Below are 18,880 nucleotides of genomic sequence, written 5' to 3'. Positions count from 1 at the left end.
CGGAACTTGCAGACAGACAACAACAGGACATTTTTAACAATTTTCACCATCTTATTCATTATTAAATTCACTTCTGACAACGTTTTAGGCGAGAAATTAATTGTTTAGAGTTCGAAAATAGGCAGTCTTGGGAAAACTGATGCCGAATTGACAATTTGCTTCAAAGTTTTCGGAGTTGAGAAGCTCCATGAAGTGAGGCGACAGCCAGCAAGCGCCTGCCCCGGCCTCTAGCTCGTCGCTCAGCCAGTCATGCTCAGACACCTCGCTGTGAGCTGGAGGTCTCTCAGACCGCTCTCGTAAATAAGAGGCTTTTAATTCGCCGTTGACGGTTCGTTTGTTTAACTGTCTTTTCGGAGTTAAACTCCACAAGCGTGTCCTGCGGCTCACTGGCCGTCACACACACACACACACACACACACACACACACACACGTCCACAGCGCAGCAGGCAGAGGCGGGGTCTGTTTTGAGTATAATAAAGCCCCGTCTGTGTTGAGCAAAACATTATGTGAATTACTACGAGAATGGACGGAATGCTGCTTTGTTGTTGTTGTATGTGGCGCTAAGGTCTAGTGACGATGTTATAAAGACCGTTGCCGTGCTTGCGTCACTCCCTTACCCCTCCTACCAGTCCCATATGGCCACTTGGCCAGTGGGAATGCAAACGGAAAAAAAAGATTTTGCGAGAGAGTAGTTCTTCTTCTTTTTCCTCTAAAAAGTACAAGTGCTATCCGGTCGGAAAGCACCTATTGTCATAGCACAGTGCCGCGGTCCAGCAGTTAAAAGCCTGGTGCGTCTTATACAAACTCTAAAGCCATGGATGTATAAGGGTGTCTTGGGCGTCGGCATCAGACGCTGAGGGCCACTGACCAAGCTGCCATATTTAACAAGTTGGGAGCATGATTGCAAATTGAACATCTTTAGGTTTTGGACAAAAAAAAAGAAAACATACTTGAAGACATCACCTCTGGCTCTGGAAAATTATAACAGGCATTTTACAATTTTGTGACATTTTATAGGCTAAACAATTAATCTAACAATTAAAAAAAGAGTAATAAAACAGTATAATTGATAATAAAAATAAACAGAACATTATGCTCTAATTTGCATTTAGGTCATCACAGGACACTGAAGCTCTGCTAAAAAAAACAGGCTACCATATACAGAACAATTATGTATGAGTTATATGACAGGGTGACCTACAGTCCTGCAAGGGAAGGAAACTCTGAGAGCCATTGGGCATTTGCAGGAAGAATCAGTTAAAAGTAATTATTGAAAAAATATGTGCAAAAATAAATATCCTTGTTTTAGAGCCTGTTTGGGAGCTCAGAGGCATGTGTATTGCTTCATGAATTTCAGTCCATGCTGAAAAGTGTTCTCAGCAAACTCTCTCTGGATAAATAGAAGAAAAAAAAGAAAAAATGAATAATAATGATCAAAGCTGCAGATGTTCGCTGACATGCCTGGCAGAAAACACCCAGAGTAAACCAGAAGCTGTGAAAATGGCAGACAAGCTCGACTTGACTTTTTTGTCCGTTCCGTGTCTCCTCAGACCAGTGGTGGATAATAGACATCTGTACAACCTTCCCAAATGAATAAATCATGTGGAAACGCACCTTGGCAGACCTGGCTGCACCTGGCTCAGGAAAGGTTTTAGCGCTCTCCTGAGTGCACTGTTGCCCTGTGTTTAGATTATCAAGATGACCTTGTTCACATTTGAAGTTTGAGTTTGTCTTGGTTGCAGCTGTCCGGTGGGAGCTTACAGATAAACTGAATGGACAAAATTTAAGCTTAGATTTATTTGTCGATTGACAGACAATTAATTAGCAATTATTTTGACAATCTATGGAGTCATTTTTCAAGCAAACATTCAAAACATTTAAATTATCTTGTTCCAGCTTTCTGCTCATCTTCATCTTATGTGACAGTAACAGTGAATATCTTTGAGGTTTGGACTGTTGGTTGGACAAAACAAGTTGTGTGAAACGTCATGTTGGGCGTTAGGGAATTCTGATTGTGGAAATTGGGATATTTTAGTATTTGGTGACAAAACGACCAAACAAATAACTGATTAATTAAGAAAATAATCATTAGTTGCAGCCATAGACAAAATATTGTGGACACCTCCTTTTCTAATGAAGTACTGTTTCCCAATTGGGCATATTTCTAACATAAAATAACATCCATACCATTCATCAAGGTGGAGCTGTAGATTAAGAAAAGGAGGAAATTTGTTTGTTTTTGTGCAAATGAGACCAAAACTAAAAGTTCTTAGAAATTTAAAATGTCACACTTACAATTAGTTAATCCTAATTGTATAACAGCTAGAAAAAACATTACATTAATTTAAAACTGAAAAATTAAAATTGTATATAGTATATTCTGTCATATATCATTTTTTTCTCCTACAAAATAAAAACGTTTCTGCCAAAAAACTTCTGCCAATCCAAAATTCGGCACTCTGAGGACATCTTTCCCTTAAACATTCGCTGTGTAACTCTTGTGCTGCTGTGCCTGACGAATGCCAGTGCTGCTACAACTATGTACATGATACAGAGGAGGTATAATTAAGCAAATATCCCACTGACTCATTATGGTCTGTACAGCCACCATATGGCTGTCTGCTGGTTGCCATGGAGAGAGAGGGGATGCTTTTTCATCACCCCGGCAGAGAAACAGCTATGGTGCCGAGTGTTTTAATTGTAAGTGACACTGAGAGTGTAAAATAAACAACAATTTATAACAGTGATGGATGGACACAGAGATAAAAAGAGGTTGAGAGAGAGAGATAAAAAGAGGTCTAGATAGCGATAGATACTATATTGTTGCGTTTTAAGACAAAAATGTAATAGAAAAGCAAAAGAGGCACCTTTTCATGTACCAGTAAACACACTTGTAGTCCTAACAAGACGCTCTTATCTATGGTCCTAACACAATAATACCATTACAAATGTCTGAGCAGGCTCCCCTTCTACACCAATTTTCTAATAAAACCTGGGGGGTTTTTCCTAACTGAATTGGTTTACACTTTTGAATGACCACTAACTGTGTTATGCCCCATCCCCACTTCCTGTTTCAATCACAGAGAAGCTTAATATTGCATAAGTAGATGGAAAAGTAAATAGTTTGTGATGCCATAACATTTACACAGACGGGCTGGATTTCATACATAAATGCAACTACATTGTGTTTGCAGATTAACACAGCCAAACACAGCCTGACACAGCAGATTAATCCACATACAAATGCTTGAAATCACTCTCACACGCTTACTCACTGACCTGTCTTGGTCGGCACTGCGGAAGCGGGGGAGGATCATGTGGCGGAAACTGCTGGTTCGGTCCAGTTTGGGCTGACTCTTAGCCCTCTTGATCGAGCCCTTCAACCTTCTACTGAGGAAACTCTGGAGCGGGTGGAGGAGGAGAGCAACAACAAGGGGCAAACAGATGGAGGAGGAAAGGGAGGTTGTGCATGGCGCGAAGTTACAGAAAGAAAGAAGTGGTTTGACGTGAGTTGGAGAAGATAATTGGAGTGGCGAAGAGAGGATACAAAGATTGACAAAGTGTGATGGTTAAATAAAGACCATGGAGTCAGTGTGGTTTGTGTCAGATGTATTTAAGTAACACCAAAATCAGATGGAGACACATACAAATGAAACAAATGACGCGTGACGGGAGAGAACACAAGGTAAATGTATTATCAACAGGAAATTATACAGCCACACATGTCCACTTGTCACAGGGAACTGCAGTGTCCTGACAGATCCTGTGGTGGGCAGTGGTGCGCCATAGAGTCCAACCACAAGCTCAGCAGTACAAACAGCTGTGCAGTTTGTCCTACATGAGCTTCCTTACATGATCAAATAACTTGATAAAGGAGAACATGAGTTGGGGTCCGTCCCAATATCAACAGTTGTGTGACATGTATTTTTTTCCCCTTTCTTCTAAATTTAAATGGGCTTGTATTCAATACAACAACAAAAAAGGTTGCAGGCATTTAAATGGAGCCTGATGTTGATGCAAAGACAAGGGGCACAACCCACAGGTCTAACTAAACTGGCTTTTTAACATGTATACCAGGGACGAGACAGCCAGATCACACATACACGGCAGCGCGCAATACCACACTGAACACGCTATTGGACAATGACGGATATCTGTCTTCCACAAGCAGCCGGAACCTCCATTAAGCTGTTAGCTGAGTGGTGTTCAGTCTGATTTTTGTTTGCTGATTCAGTTGTCTCAGTCTTTTGACGGTTGAGATGTATCAGCATTTCTTTGAGCCCTGTTTACCATGTTAAAGCTCTCCATCTCTTTGCTCTGATGGTCACTATTTTTCTGACTGCTGAGCTCCCAAAAAAAAAAACTGAGTCGGAATACGATGACAAGCAGCGAGCTCTTCTTCTGTTTTGATAGGTTTGAAAACGCATCAAAAAACTTTATGAATATGAATGTCATTGTTTTTTGTAAATGTGGTGAAAACGCACCCACTTTGGGTACCACTGATCTTGAAGGTCGTCGGTCTACTGTACAAAAGTGACTTAACATGAAAATATTTTAATGGTTTCGGTATGATAAAAGTTTTAAGGACGCAACATATTTCTCAAAATCTTTGATACAAGGATATGATATTCAATATTTATCTTAACAGCGTCTGCGATGGTATTCTTATCAGTCCCATCAAGAAGAACAGATTGTAAATGTTACGTAATAACCGTATGTGGTGGTTCTGCTATAACTGCAAAGTTTGTACATGCATATTGTTCACGCTGAATCCAACATGTCATAAAATTAAACTTTTGTTCCTTCTTAAGCCTGCCTATGGAAACGCTACCGCCAACAACTGGACTCATGTGGCACATGTAGACGGTGACAGTGGTGAATTGTGGGATACATTTTCGTACTGTAGCTCTGAATACTGCTTCTAAACCGTATCAGAAAAAGTGTGCATAAAGTGTTGGTTAAGTGTACTGTGTGATGGTACTTTTCCGACGTGGGTGAACACCAACCTAAGTCATCAGGACTGCAAGTGTAGGTATTGGGACAGACCCTTGGTTTACAACAAACCTGATTAGACTTCAACCATGACTTTAACCGTGAGCAGTTTTTACAACAGTGGCCTGCAATCCATTCAAAGGGGGAAATAAGACATTTGTGTGAAATGTACAAGAACCCTGACAATTTTTCCATCAAATTGTATTTCATTGACAGCAAGTGAGAAAATTGCAAAATTCTCCATGTTTACTTGTTCCACTTATTAAAAGGAAGATTACTTTGTGTCATGATCAGTAATTCATATTTCAACATAATGTGTAACTTCTTAAAAATATCTTGTAAAAAAGTGAAACTAAATTAAAAGATGTGACATTTCCCACCCAAAATTTGTTTTTTTAGCATTTTAAAACCTAAACAATGAAATGTTTACGCTTGTAGACCATACATGTAGTTTCACAGCTGGTTTCATGCTCTAAACCTTAAACTGAAAGCTGTGAAGGTAACTTTAGAGCTCAAATCATGCATGAAATATCAGTTTGTGGTTTCTCTGTCTACTGCGGCTTAAAGAAGCTTCACTTATTCAGCTTTCAGGTGCATCCTGAAAGACTCACAGTTATATAATTTGTATACCTATAGCATAATAGCAGTATTAAGTGTGAGAATGACTGGAGGGAAATGACACCTCGTCATCTGGCGTTAGTCAAATGGCTTTGAAGCCTGTCTTGAGGATATGACTAAAGACTTGGCTCCATCTGCTGCTTCCAAGCTAATAGCCTGCATGACTAAATCTGATTTGATTGGCCGCTCCATCTGACACTTTAAGTCTCAAAAAGTAAAAGTATTCAATATACAGAGAGAGAGAGAGAGAAGCCTGAATCACAATAAACCACAATAAAGGAAGGTAATAGAGTGAAGGGGGAAACTTAATCTTCAGTGGCTACGTTTGCATGCACAAAGTTAGTTCATTTCAGTTTGAAAGGAGAATAATGAGGTCATTTAGTTTGTTTCAGCCCATTTGCTACTATCCACATTTAATAATGTGGTGTGATGTCTTACTTGAGTATTTATACTTCTACCCTACTACAATTCAGAGGTACATATTGTACTTTTTACCGCACTACGTGTATTTTATATGATAATCTGCAGAATAATTGATAATATAGTTCATACTAGTGTTACACTCAGAATTGAATTATAAGTACTGTTACTTTTAGTACAATTTGCTAATAATATGGTACTTGCATACTTCTACTTAAGTGACATTTTCAATGAGAGCCTTTTCCTTGTAATGGAGTATTCTTTTTAGGATCAAATGAGTCTCTCGTAGGCAGTTAACACGGCAGCTTACATGAAAGACTGTAACTGTATTTGTGGCTATTTTTAGGGAGGTATACGGTAAATCCAGCTGCCCAGAGGTGGGCATACACAGGTACCACTACACCAGGCAATGTGCTTTTTAGGGATTATTTTTTAGCCAAGATGTCTATTTCTGCCTCTAAGTGTCAGATTTACAGTAGTCAAAATGTAGCAAAATCACAAAGGCTGCCTGTGACTTTTCGAAAGTTTTGCATGCATCTTAAGTTTACACTACGACACCCCAGCCCGCACTTTAGGCTTGCTCATCCAATCAGAGGACTTGAAATATTGATATGACAACACTCATCTCAGCCACTATGAAATAATGATGAAACACAAAATCTTTGGCTAACCCAAAGTAGGGCTTCACATGTACTCTAATGGATTATTTGGCTCCTGTAATGTTCAAGTCTATGAAAGCTGTATACAGCAACAGTGAATGGGCAGCAACGAGTTTCCTGCAAAGGGAGACAAACAAGTCCTGCTATTTCCAGCTAGAGTGACAGTGTATAAACACCAGCATGGAAATGGAAAGGAGATGGGCAACATAGAGCACTTGCACAAACTTAATAAGACACCAAAGCACCCTTTAAGCCCTTTTATGTGCCAATTGTGATTGATCTTCTGTTGCCATGAATAAAACAATAAACAGATTATTTCTGTCCACAGACAGAATGTGTTTCGCTGCCAGCTCCTCCTCCCTCTTTGTCTCAAGTTGTCTCTAGTATAAAACAGAGACATGATGATCCCAGAAGACTAACACTGACAGAACATTTTATATACTTTTGTGGACAATAAAGAATCATACCAGGTGTTTCATATGTTTAAACCCATTTACTACAAGTCCTATTTATTTCAGATTACAGTTAACCATTACAATTTCCTGCCATTACAGGTTTCCATCCATACAAAAGCATTTTTTTAGCATTATAATTTGCTATTAGAGATAACATAAATTTAGGCATTACATTTTTCTTTATCGCCTTTTTGTTTAGTTTGTCTTGTTTGTTTCTGCTAACACTTAATTGAATTTGAGAGTTTTCTGTGATGGGGGGGCTCCTCCCCTATGCATACTCATGAAGTTCTATTATTTTATGTCCCTATGGTGATGTTTTAATTCTGCAAACGAACAAATTAACAAAACGCAGTGGCAAATTTTTTAAACGAACAGCTCTTAAACTGCATGACCACACAAAAACACAATACAGATAAACACACAGTGTATACAGATACACACAACACACAATGCAGATTACACAACTCAAGTACGTTTGAAGAGTCTGCTAATTGGGTTTTGTACCATTGGCAAATGAATGGAGATCAATGGCTGCCTGAAATGCTTTTTTTGCGTTTGAAAAGAGTCAGTTTGTATTTAAGGAGCTTAAACTTGCAAACACACTGGTATGGCCCTTTGAGGTGTACTGTTTCAATAATTCTATGACTATGAGCCAACTTCAGAGATCACAAGTGAAAGGAGTGAGATGTTTCCATGTTTCAGTGTCACTGCTTCAGCCATGTTTGTGTCACATACCTCGACAGGGGGCAGTGGTGCAATAAACGTTCTTCCTGCCACTGGACTCGAACTGGCAGCCCTCCAGTCTCCGCCCCAATACGAGAAGGGGGGGGAGGAGGAGGAAGAGAAGGCAGCAGGCGAGTGGGGAAGCGTGAAGGATAGGGAGGGGGAGAGGGGCAGCGAGCGGGGCAAGGGGGGCGTGCCAGACCCTTTCTTGGAGCCCTTTTGCTGCTGCTGGCACAAGGTGAGGGAGGGGGAGACAGCCAGGGAGAGGGGGAAAGGGTGAGGCGGGGTGCCACTGGCCCGGTGGCCACAGGTGTGTGGCGGGCCTAGGGCGGGATGAGGGAGGAGGGACAGCGAAAGGGTCGGAGGCAGTGAGCGAGGCCGGGAACAGTGGGGGTTACTCACGGATTGTCGGAAGGGTTGAATTGGGGCAGTGGGAGGGACCTCCATGCTGGGCTGCTTCCCAGTGGCTATGCTCTTCCGCCGGGCGCGATGATCTAAGAGGTAGAGAAAGAGAAAAGGTCGACAGGTAAAACTCTAATACCCATCATCGGAAGGGAAACATCAAAAGGTAAAATGAGGGCAGAACAACAAAATTGTGGCACCAAGACACAGATAGAGCCAGAGGATGTGGGGACAGAAAGAAGGGGCCATTGTGGAAATAAACAGCTACGGGAGAGCTGTTATTGACAGTCAGCCTGAAGGAATGAAAGAGGGCAGGAAATAATATGAGCGCTAGATAGAGGTCAAAGGTGAGCGAGGCAGAAGAAAAACCTTGCTGGGTCACACCCATCCACCTGCACTGCTGCTGCTGCTGCTTCTACTGCTACACGCTACACACACATAAACTCAAAGACACCTTAACACGTGGAGGGTAGGGGGAGAGACTATTGGAGGGATAGATTTTCTGTCTGAATATCAGATGAGGCGAATGTTAACAGTCTGCAGGTTATGGTGAGGGGAGAGGGGAGGGGCTGGGAGATGCACGGATAGAGAGGAGCGAGCATTAAACAAACAAAGCACTTATTGACTTCCGTCAGTGAGTCGGTGCCTAATGCACTGAATTAGTCAGAAAGGGAATAAACTCCTGTCCTACACTTGATGGATGACGGAGAGAGTGTAAATGTACAGTTAGAGAACACATGAAACAAAACTCAGGAGGCCTGAGTTGATGTATTCCACTTCCCCATCCCTGTTGCCCTGTCACTAAATGTTGAAAAACTCAATAAAATGTCAGGACTGTAGCTCTGTCTCTGCATCACTGTGCTCAAGGGGGAAACATGTGCATGCACTGTATGATGAAAGTGACTTTGGAAAAAGAATGACCATAAATGGCCCTCATGTTTCACAGAATAGAATTACAAATCTCACTGCGTGTCGATGAATCAATAAATGGTTTGTCCACCAAGTATGAAACTGCGACACCTGACCACCTTTAAAGGCCGGCTTAAACTAACATTTTGCCAAAATTTGATAGTGACAAAAGAGATTCAGACAAAATGTGTGGGGAGAGAGCGAGAGAGAGAAAGGGGGTGGGGGGTGGGGGGAATGACATGTAACAAAGGTCCCTGGTCGCAATCGAACCAGGGACGTTGCTGTTACTGTACAGTATGTGGTATGCACCTTTAACACGGCTACCAGATGTCCATATTGGCTTTTGTCATCAAATATCAAATATCCACTAGTTAGTATCATCCGCTGTGACACGGTGGTGATGGACGTAGCTACATGAACATTTTGTTCAATTGTTCTTCACTTCATAGCACTCTGCCATTGAATGGAAGCAAGGTCTACATACTTCATTCTGAGGGGAACATGCATGTCTGTACCAAATTTCATGCCAATACATCCAACAGTTCTTGAGACATTTCACTTAAAACCACAAATATGAACCTCATGGAGACGCCAGAGGAACCATCGTCTGGGAACCATGGCCGTCTGTACACAACCTTGTGCCAATCCATCTGGTAGGTTTCACTGGATAAGTGAACATTTTGACGTACTATTATAGCTAAATGAAAAAGCAGGAGGCACACTCTCAGGACCATGAATGTGTTCACAAAATTGAATGGCAAACCATCCAATAGTTGTTGAGATATTTCAGACAGACATTGCCATCCCTAGAGACATGCAGCTATCAAAGGAGTACAAACACGTTTCTGGTGTTTGACTTGAATATGTAAAGTTATAAGAAGTCAACAGCATGTTGCACATTTCCACTGGATGAAGACAGAACTATTATATATACTCAATCATTTTTATCATCAAAGCCTCCTTTACAATTCTGCATGACTTGTTCTTTCCCTATTTTCTTTTGTCTTCCTTTCCTAGTTTTTTCCCCCTTTGCATGGCCTTATCAAAGAAAAATCTACAGTATGATAACCCTCATTTAAAATATAAGTTTGCTTCTTGTCCATTTTCCAGCATTGCAGCCTATCTTCCCCTGCCTCTTCATGTTGTCTATCTTGCTCTTTCCTTTGCTCTCTCCCTCTCTCAGCCTCTTCTGTCACACAGTCACACTAATACTCAGACACACACACACACACACACACACACACACTCCTTCACTCCCACGCAGCTATTTTACATAATTCAAGTGCATTTATCCCTCTCTCTCTCTCTCTCTCTCTCTCTCTCTCTCTCATTTTCATTCTCCTCCTTGCACTCTCTCCTTTTTTCATACTGTCCTCTCGTTTCCTCCCCCTTCAGATATATGTGACATCTAGAACCCTCCATCTTCTCCACATTACCTTAATCTGTATTTCTCTTTCATCCTCGCTGCCCCTTTCACTCTCCTTTCACGGTCTTTCATTTACCTGTCCAAATGGCAATCTTCTCACCGCAAGCCTGCTTGTCTTTCTGTCTGCAAACCTAACGTTTTCTCCAACCTACGCATGGAGGGAAAAAGATGACCACAAAGGTGTTTGTCACCCAGCTAAGACATCAAACTATGGCCGTGTCGGTTTGCCTAAGTCCACATCTTCAAAACTACCAAATCAACCTCTGTAGGCTGGATGACTGACTGGTGGAGAAGTCTTCTAAATGAAATCTGAGAAAGCAGGGATCGTACATGAAAAGATAACTGACAATTCACAGGAGAGGGGGAAAACTCCACATTTAGCTCCATTAAAAGTTGTCAAGAGCGCTTTTGACAGTTAATTGTAATTGCATGAAAAGTAATTTTAATCTGCTCAAAGTTGCGTTTTGTAATAGGGTTAAATAATGGCAAACTCGCTCACAGTCGTACTCAGAGTTTCTTAGGTGTTTGTTACTCTGCAAGAAGTGTTAATTAACAGCAATTATCATGGGGGCTGCCCTGTACGGCTGGAGGTTATGCCATCATTATATATGCATCTTAACTGCAGCCATCTCAATTAGGCCTCAGAACAGTGATATCAAGATCCTCTTCAGAATATATTGTTTCCCAAACTAATTAGTTTCTCCTGGATGAGCAGATTGTGCCAAGCAGAGAATGGTGATTTAGGACTCACAGTAAAAATAAATAAATATTTGCGCCATTTCTGTGGGTTTAGCTTTAGACAGTGAGATCCGATAAATAAGCAGTCTGTGAGTTAGTGTACCAACATAACCCCTCTGGTGTTAAAACAAAGGTCCTTTTGGTGCCAATGGAGTCATAAGATTCAGAGAGAGCATGTGTTTTATTACATCCTCCAATGGAGGGTTTCATTGGGGTCATGATTTCTGTTGGAAATCAACCAAGTCTTTGTCTCCTTTAGGTGGTTGCAGCTGTTGTTTTTCCCCAAAAGTACAGAATGTGAGTACTAGGAAATACCTAGTTTTCTATGTTTTAAAGAGTTTATGTGTTGTGATATGACTACCCACCAGGACTGCCCCCTTAAACATTGATGATTCAAATCAGAGTTCACTTTTAAGTTGTTTAGTGTGGGGTGGCTTCTCTGCAGGTGCACTGGGCTTTAGTATTATTTGGCGGCCGTGCGTAATATATTTCTCAAAGAAAAACACATCAGTAATAATGTTGAGTATTTATTAAAGTGCCCATATTATGCTCATTTTCAGGTTCATAATTGTATTTTAAGGTTGTACCAGAATAGGTTTACATGGTTTACTTATCAAAAAACACCATATTTTTGTTGTACTGCACAGCTCTCTCTCACTGCTGCAGATCCTCTTTTCAGCTGGTCTCTGTTTTAGCTACAGAGTGAGACCTCTTTTCTTCTTCTGTACTATCTTTGATTGCACTCACACATGTGCAGTAGCTCAGATGTAGATCATGTCAGCTAGCTAGCTCCATAGACAGTAAAAGAAAGGCTGTTTCTCCAACTTCAGTCAGTTACAAGGCAGGATTAGCTGGGAGACTTCTAAATGAGGGCGCACATGGAAGTAGTTCTTTTGTAGATTATGGTGAACTTGTGTGTGCTGTAGCAGTGCTTTGCTATTGAGAACGAGGTAGCATGCTAGCGTTAGCATTAGCGTTAGCATGCTAACGCTACGAGCTAACGGTTGCGGTTAGCCAGCTCGTTTCGGCTTGTGACGTCACAAGCCGTGCCGATTTTGAACAGCTCACTCGGAGACTGAAGGCAGGACACATTCAGAAACCGTATCTCACTCAAAACAGCATGGAGGGATTTTTTTCAATGTTTGTATGCGTGTGGAAGCACCAGAGACACAAAAGAACACCCCAAATCCCAGAAAAAGTGTTTTTTTCATAATATGGGCACTTTAAAACAAAGAAAAAGCGGGAGCCACTACAAAATATTCGGCCTAAACTGGCGACTCAGAGTCGACTTGGAGGGATATAAAGGCAGTCATGTTGTGATAAACAGATGGAGAAATGAATGTGATGGCTTTATGGAAAAAAATGTATTATCAAGTGATTCATAACCAGCAAAACAAAACTCTATGATGATTATTATTCACAAGTGATAATGGCACTTCATGCAATTTATTTGCATGAAGTGCCAACATGCAATAAAAATGTGCATGTTTGACTGTTACAAATGGCACTGACTACATCTGTAGCTGTGCACGTTATTCATCAATTAACTACCTACTGGGACTACTAAGTAACCTGTTAAAGTATATTATTCATTTATTTATTTACCGGTTTGATTGTTAGACAGCACACATAGTTAATTATTGCTGTAAATCTGTAGTCCCTGAACAGATGTTACATACAGACTTCAGCCTAAAAAAAAGAATATAAAACAAAAATGAAATCAGTTATTGAAATTGTTTATACGCAGAAACGATAATATTTATCTTTGTAAAGATATACATTATTATAATTTAAAATGACAGCTTATTCAACATAGTTTTTAAACCTATGCAGTTCAAAATCTCAGAAATATATAGGATTGATCCGCTGCTGAAGACTGTGAGACATGTTTGAAAGCTCCGGGAAAAGCTTGTAAGTGGACCTTCAATTAAGATGTTTTGTCAAAATAAAAGATCCAGTTTTAGTGTTTGTTAAGCAACAAGCACAACTGAACTGATACATTAGATTTGTGTATTTAACAGTGAGTGTAAACTAAATTTAATTGAATCAAAACTATCAAAGATCATTCGCCACTCTCATCGAATAACTTAGGCTACAAAACTGATATCCTATTGGTTTACATTTTTTGATTGTTGCCTGCTACATTTTGTCTGAAACAACCCCCTTTTTCATGTTGAATCATCTCTGATGGTTACACCTGCTGACATTTTCTCTTCTTCAACTATGAGATACTCCAGAAAAAAAATGGCTTCAATTACGACATCATTGGGGTTTTGCTGCAGGTTACAGCCAATGAAAGGCCATTAGGTTACCTCCTCCTGTTCATTTTAAAGAATACTGTCACTTTTTGCCCTCGTAAGATAGTTGGAAATAGACGAAAGAGAGACTTTTTACAACATTTGAACCCAGAATAAATCCCATTACTCGGGGTTGGAGATCTCCTATATTTTTAACATGCACCTGGATTTACTCAACATGCTGCATTATCTATAATTTAGTAAGAGTAGGCGCCAAGAGCAGATTTAGGAAAATGGTACTCTTCAATTTGAATACAGACCAAAATTCACTTTTCAAACATAACACGCCGTACTTGCCTCTTTTTACACTTAACATGCACAGAGTGGAGAAATGTAGGCAGCAGCGCATGCAAAGACCCATTCAAAATCAGTGTATAAATCTTCTGATCCACAGTCTTTATGCAAATGAAAGGATGTGAGATGGGTGGAGTTATTGAGCAGCGTGACAAATGAACCCAAAAGAAATGGCATGGTCATTGTCTTTTTTCAACACCTGTGTTCTCACTTTAATGGTTTATGAAAGTGTTAACAAAAGCATCGGCCTGGAACGAAAAAAAAAAGTCTGGATAGGTCCATTTAAATCTATTTCTCACTCAATCTCTTTTTGATGCCAACCCAGGCTCTGTATTTCGTTGCCATGGCAACATTTTTTTTTTTTTTTTTTTAACCCTTAGGTACCTTACATTTTTTGTTTCAAACATGCCATTCAACAAAGCTCTGAACCAGTACGTGTGGAGACACCTAGAAACATCTTTTGATTCACTTGTTGTACCTCTTTTAAAATGCAATTATAAAACTACTGTATCGTTTGGAGATGATGTAAAGGCTTGAAAAGCAGACTTGACAAATGCAGACTGGCTGAGGTCATCATGTCATGAGAGGCTGCGTTTCAGTATGGCTGGGGTAATGTGGCAGGTAGATGTGCTTGTCTCTTTTATTTAGCTGCTTAATAAATCATCCCTGTGCTGAAATAACATTGTTCAAGTTGCTCATTCTTACCATCACTGTTGAAATGTTATTAAAGATGGCCAGGTACATCGAATCATCCAAGATGAAAGAGGAAAAAATAGTCTCGTACTTGGAATACTATACTACAATACTGGAATAAACCACGCTGGTAGATTACTGAGATCACAAGTAAGACTCAATGAGAGATTATGGCTGTGTCCAAAATAACTCCTGTATTGTGTATTATATTTATTGTCCGACATTGTACATTGTCCACGTTCTGAGTGGGAAATTCATCCACAATATAGTGCCCTCATAAAAAGGTGTCCATGGCATGGACACCTTTTTCTGGTAACAATCCCATAATGCTATGCTTCCCATTATATAGATGTGAATATTACAGTCGTACGACGCGAGGCATTTCTTATTACTGCTCACTGCAGAGTAAACTGTAGAATGTCTTGTTAGTGAACAAGTGAACGAGGGAGTGACTTCTGATCTAAGGTCTTTGCATTTACACCTGGTAATAGTAGTTCTTGTCATATTGATTCTGGATTGGATCTCAAACGGCAAATTAGGAAGCTGAAGCCGGAGGACTGGTCAACAAAAATGCTGAGTATCGGTCTGTATAGCGTTTTGCTGGGCTTGCGTAAGACAAACGTTGAGACAGATGTTCCTCGCCTTTAGCTCTCTGTGTGTTGCCGTTTTCAAACTCTGTTCGATTCGGGAAACAACAACAACCTGCGGGTCAGCAAGCTACACACTGAAAGTTTTGAAGAATTGGACTGCTTGCTTCTTTCGGGGAATGATTGTAAGGATTTACAAAGAATATGTTTACGGCATTTACTATCTAACTGGGACATTCTGGGACCGATATGAGAGGATAGCTGTGGACGAAGTATCCACAGGGATACACTGGTAACAGCAAATTATGTTTAACCATGTATCCAGTTAATTTAAACAGCTCACGTTACTGTATTGTGTGAAAAGTTAACTTCATTTAATATTGTATGTGGCGTTTTCTTTTCCAGGGTGTAAATGTCCCACCAAAACAAATTTTGCAGAGCCATTGTCTGTATAAGTCGCATTAACATGCTTCCAAATATGGCGTATTGAACAAGCTGGACGGTATTTTGTCACTAAAAGGAGAAAAATCAAATGCACCCAAAGCTTTTCTTAAGAAGAAAGATGTACTGTATATGCTGTACTTCTGACAGGATTTGGCAAAAGTTTAATGTACCAATTTATAAAATACCAGCTCATCTCTGCACGCTGCTAACCATGTTTACATTTTTCCATCGCTCAGGCGTTGTGTTGGTTGCCAACTGCGTGTCTGTCAATCAACTAACTGGTTTACTGGCTAATTATTCCAGCATAGGATCCGCATGTACACACAAGTAACAAAACCTTACATCTCACATACAGTACCATACGGTACAGGTATGTGTGTTCATGTGTTCAGACAACCAGTTTGTATGTTCACATGTTTGTGTGTACAGCCATGTGCGAGGCAACATGTGAAATGCTGCGCTTGCTCATTGTGAATGTAAATCTGATGTCAAGCTGAAAGCTGAAGAGGGAATGTGTGGGTGGCAATCGCTTCCAGCTTAGACCCTCTGAGAGAACTGAGAGAGAGACAGAGTTAAAAGAGTGGGAGGGAGGGATGTAGACACACATGAGTAAGAGGTTGGTTGAAAAAACAAAACAGAAAAAGGAACAGTGTGTGTGTATGGGGGTGGTGGGTAAGTGTTCGTGTAGGAGTAGGATGGACAGCGCAAGTGCAAGACTATATGGAGTGAAGACAGGACGACAGAAAAAGAGAGCTGGATGGAGGAAAAAAAGCAAGAGAGTGAAATGGAGGAAATGCATCTGGGGGAGCGGTAAAAAGAGAGGGAGGGGGAGTTGCACTGAGGAAGAGGGAGTTGGATGGAGAGAGGGAGGGAGCACAAGAGCCAGAGATGGAGGCTGGAGAGGGAGTGGGTGTCTTAATAGCGCTGAAACGCTCAGGGCTTTTTGTATGTTTGCCTTTGTTATAATAGACCGCTGGTTGGCTCCCTGTTTGCTTTTGATCCATGAACTGTGGCTACAAATGCAAGGCAGTCTCTCCTCTGTTCCTCTCATTACATAATGTAATGTATAACTCCTGTCACCTAGAGCCCAGCAGGTAAAGCAAGGCACTAGCCCTGCAAGAGGTTTGGGGTTTCATTCCCTACAGTAGCTAGATGCACAGAACATTTTGCATCAATGAAATAATTTGGAAACATTTATCTGGACAAGTCTTGGTTGCTCGCTGAGCTGCTAAAGCTCTGCAGTGGCTGTTCAAACCGATCCAAAAGAGGAAAATGTGTGCGGATGTTGAGGAACGCTGGCACAGAGCTGATTTTAAACACAGCTAATGTGAGAGGATTCAATACTTCATACAGCAGCAGCATTCTTCTGCAAACCTTGACCTCTCTATTTAAGTCCATTCTGCTTTCTTAACAAATTGTACGGTATGTTTCCATAAATAATAAATGTGATTTAGAAAGTCTACAAGTTAACTGTTCAGTCAATTCAGCCTCTTTTTTTACTTTTATGTTAAACAGCTAGTTTGTATACATTTCTTTCTGTGTTTATTGTTTATTTCATATTAATGTTCAATATGTTTGTTTATGAATGCACCAACCACCAAGGCAAATTCCTTGTAAGCACTTACTTGGCAATAAACCTTTTTCCGATTCTGATTGTTTTTATAATTAATTGAGTCATCATTCAGTTTTAGATATAGAATATCTGTGAGAAATGCCCAAAGCCCAAAGTGTTACAGACACTAAATAAAAGCATCCAAAAAGCAGCATGTCTTAGGACCTTTAATAAAAATAATCTCAGTTTTGGCTTGAGATTTACACTTTTCAACAAAGAGCCTGTGTTATAAACTGAAGGTGTGGAGTTTGAAAGATGTGGGTGTTTAGCAGGCAGGGAGGGTCTTATGAAAGACGCTATCAAGTCGTATTATGGAAATGTAGGATCCAGAGTTTTTGACTAATAGAGTGCCAAAGTGAAAACAGAAACAGGTTCTGTTTCAGAAGTAAGAATACCTTGTTCAAAATCACACGCTAATAACAACAAATGCAGCCTCAACAGTATCTTGTGTACTCCGTTTGTCTGGTCTAGTCTTCAATATTTAGATTGTTAGCAGCCTTTGCTGTAATGATAGCAGGACAGAGAGGACAAAACGGTGGAGAAGTTTACGGACCCTATTTTAACGATCTAAGCGCACAGCGTGTCCAAATCCACTTTTGCTAGTTTGACGGCAGAAAAAAGGGTCCGTACGCCGGGCGCATGGTTCAAAAGGGTTGTACTTAGTGTCTTCATTAATTCAGAGATGTGTTTTGGGCGTAACATGCAATAAACCAATCAGAGTGTCATCTCCCATTCCCTTAAAAAGCCAGGTGCATTGCTAATATAATGGTGGATTTGAACCGTAATATTTCTATTTGTAATCTTTTGCATGTTTGTGTGCTGCTGCACTTCCCTGTGTGTGTAACAAGCATAATGTGTGCGCGCTGTGCACGAGCCTAGGCGCATTTTACAAATTTGATGTTAAAATATTAATGAAATGCTGCGCTATTGACTTTAGGCCAGGTTTTTGTTGGTCAATGGCGCGATCACTTCCCGCTGCCTCAAGATAGCAATACGCCAAGAATTCACCTGAACACACCTCCCTGTAAGACCAACACGCCCATGGGCGCAAAGATGGACGCAGGTGCATTTGCTATTTAAACAACATGGGCGCTGGATGGGAAATTGACAACTGCGTCAGTCTTAAACTAGCAAAGACACTTGCGTCGGCCTTTGCGCTGCGCTGGGTGCAAGATAGGGCCCTACAGCTCTTTACAGAAATAAAGCTGTAATTTACAGATTACAGTTAAAAAGTTGAAAAGATGGAGCTGTAGTTTTTGTTTTCTTAGTTAAAATCATGATTTCAACTTCTTATGGTAACTGCAGTCAATTGTCCTTACAATATGGGAAGTAAATCCCGGGAACAGACTTTAATTATTAATAATTCATTAATTGTTTTTAAACAATTGATGTAAGAAATGAGAGATTGCATTGAGTAACGGAAGCTAATGGAACAGAGGCTAACCCGAATTTGACGTCATGGCTTCGGCTCTCTTTACTAGTTACTAAAAGTCAGGATATCTCTGCCTCTGCTGCAGCAATTTGGACTTATCTTTTTTAGTCCAATTCTATGGAAGTACAGTGCTAAACAGCTGGAGTACCCCTTAAATGATTATTCAACTGTTGATCAA

At 40.5% G+C, this 18,880-nt stretch overlaps 1 protein-coding gene across 1 annotated transcript in view; it reads right to left on the bottom strand.

Moving 5' to 3' along the window:
• The window catches only part of syngap1b (synaptic Ras GTPase activating protein 1b), a 132,313-nt gene that overhangs the window by 33,446 nt on the left and 79,987 nt on the right, over nt 1–18,880 (bottom strand). Inside the window, exons 4-5 of the mRNA XM_078251763.1 lie at nt 7,881–8,362; nt 3,281–3,402 (exon numbers count right to left, since the gene is read on the bottom strand). Of these exons, the coding sequence (XP_078107889.1) occupies nt 3,281–3,402; nt 7,881–8,362 (604 nt within the window). The remainder of the gene's footprint in view (nt 1–3,280; nt 3,403–7,880; nt 8,363–18,880) is intronic.

Source organism: Sander vitreus, chromosome 6 (assembly GCF_031162955.1).
Source record: "Sander vitreus isolate 19-12246 chromosome 6, sanVit1, whole genome shotgun sequence".
In the NCBI taxonomy this organism is placed as follows: Eukaryota; Metazoa; Chordata; class Actinopteri; order Perciformes; family Percidae; genus Sander; species Sander vitreus.
This window is presented reverse-complemented; position numbering and strand designations above follow the sequence as displayed.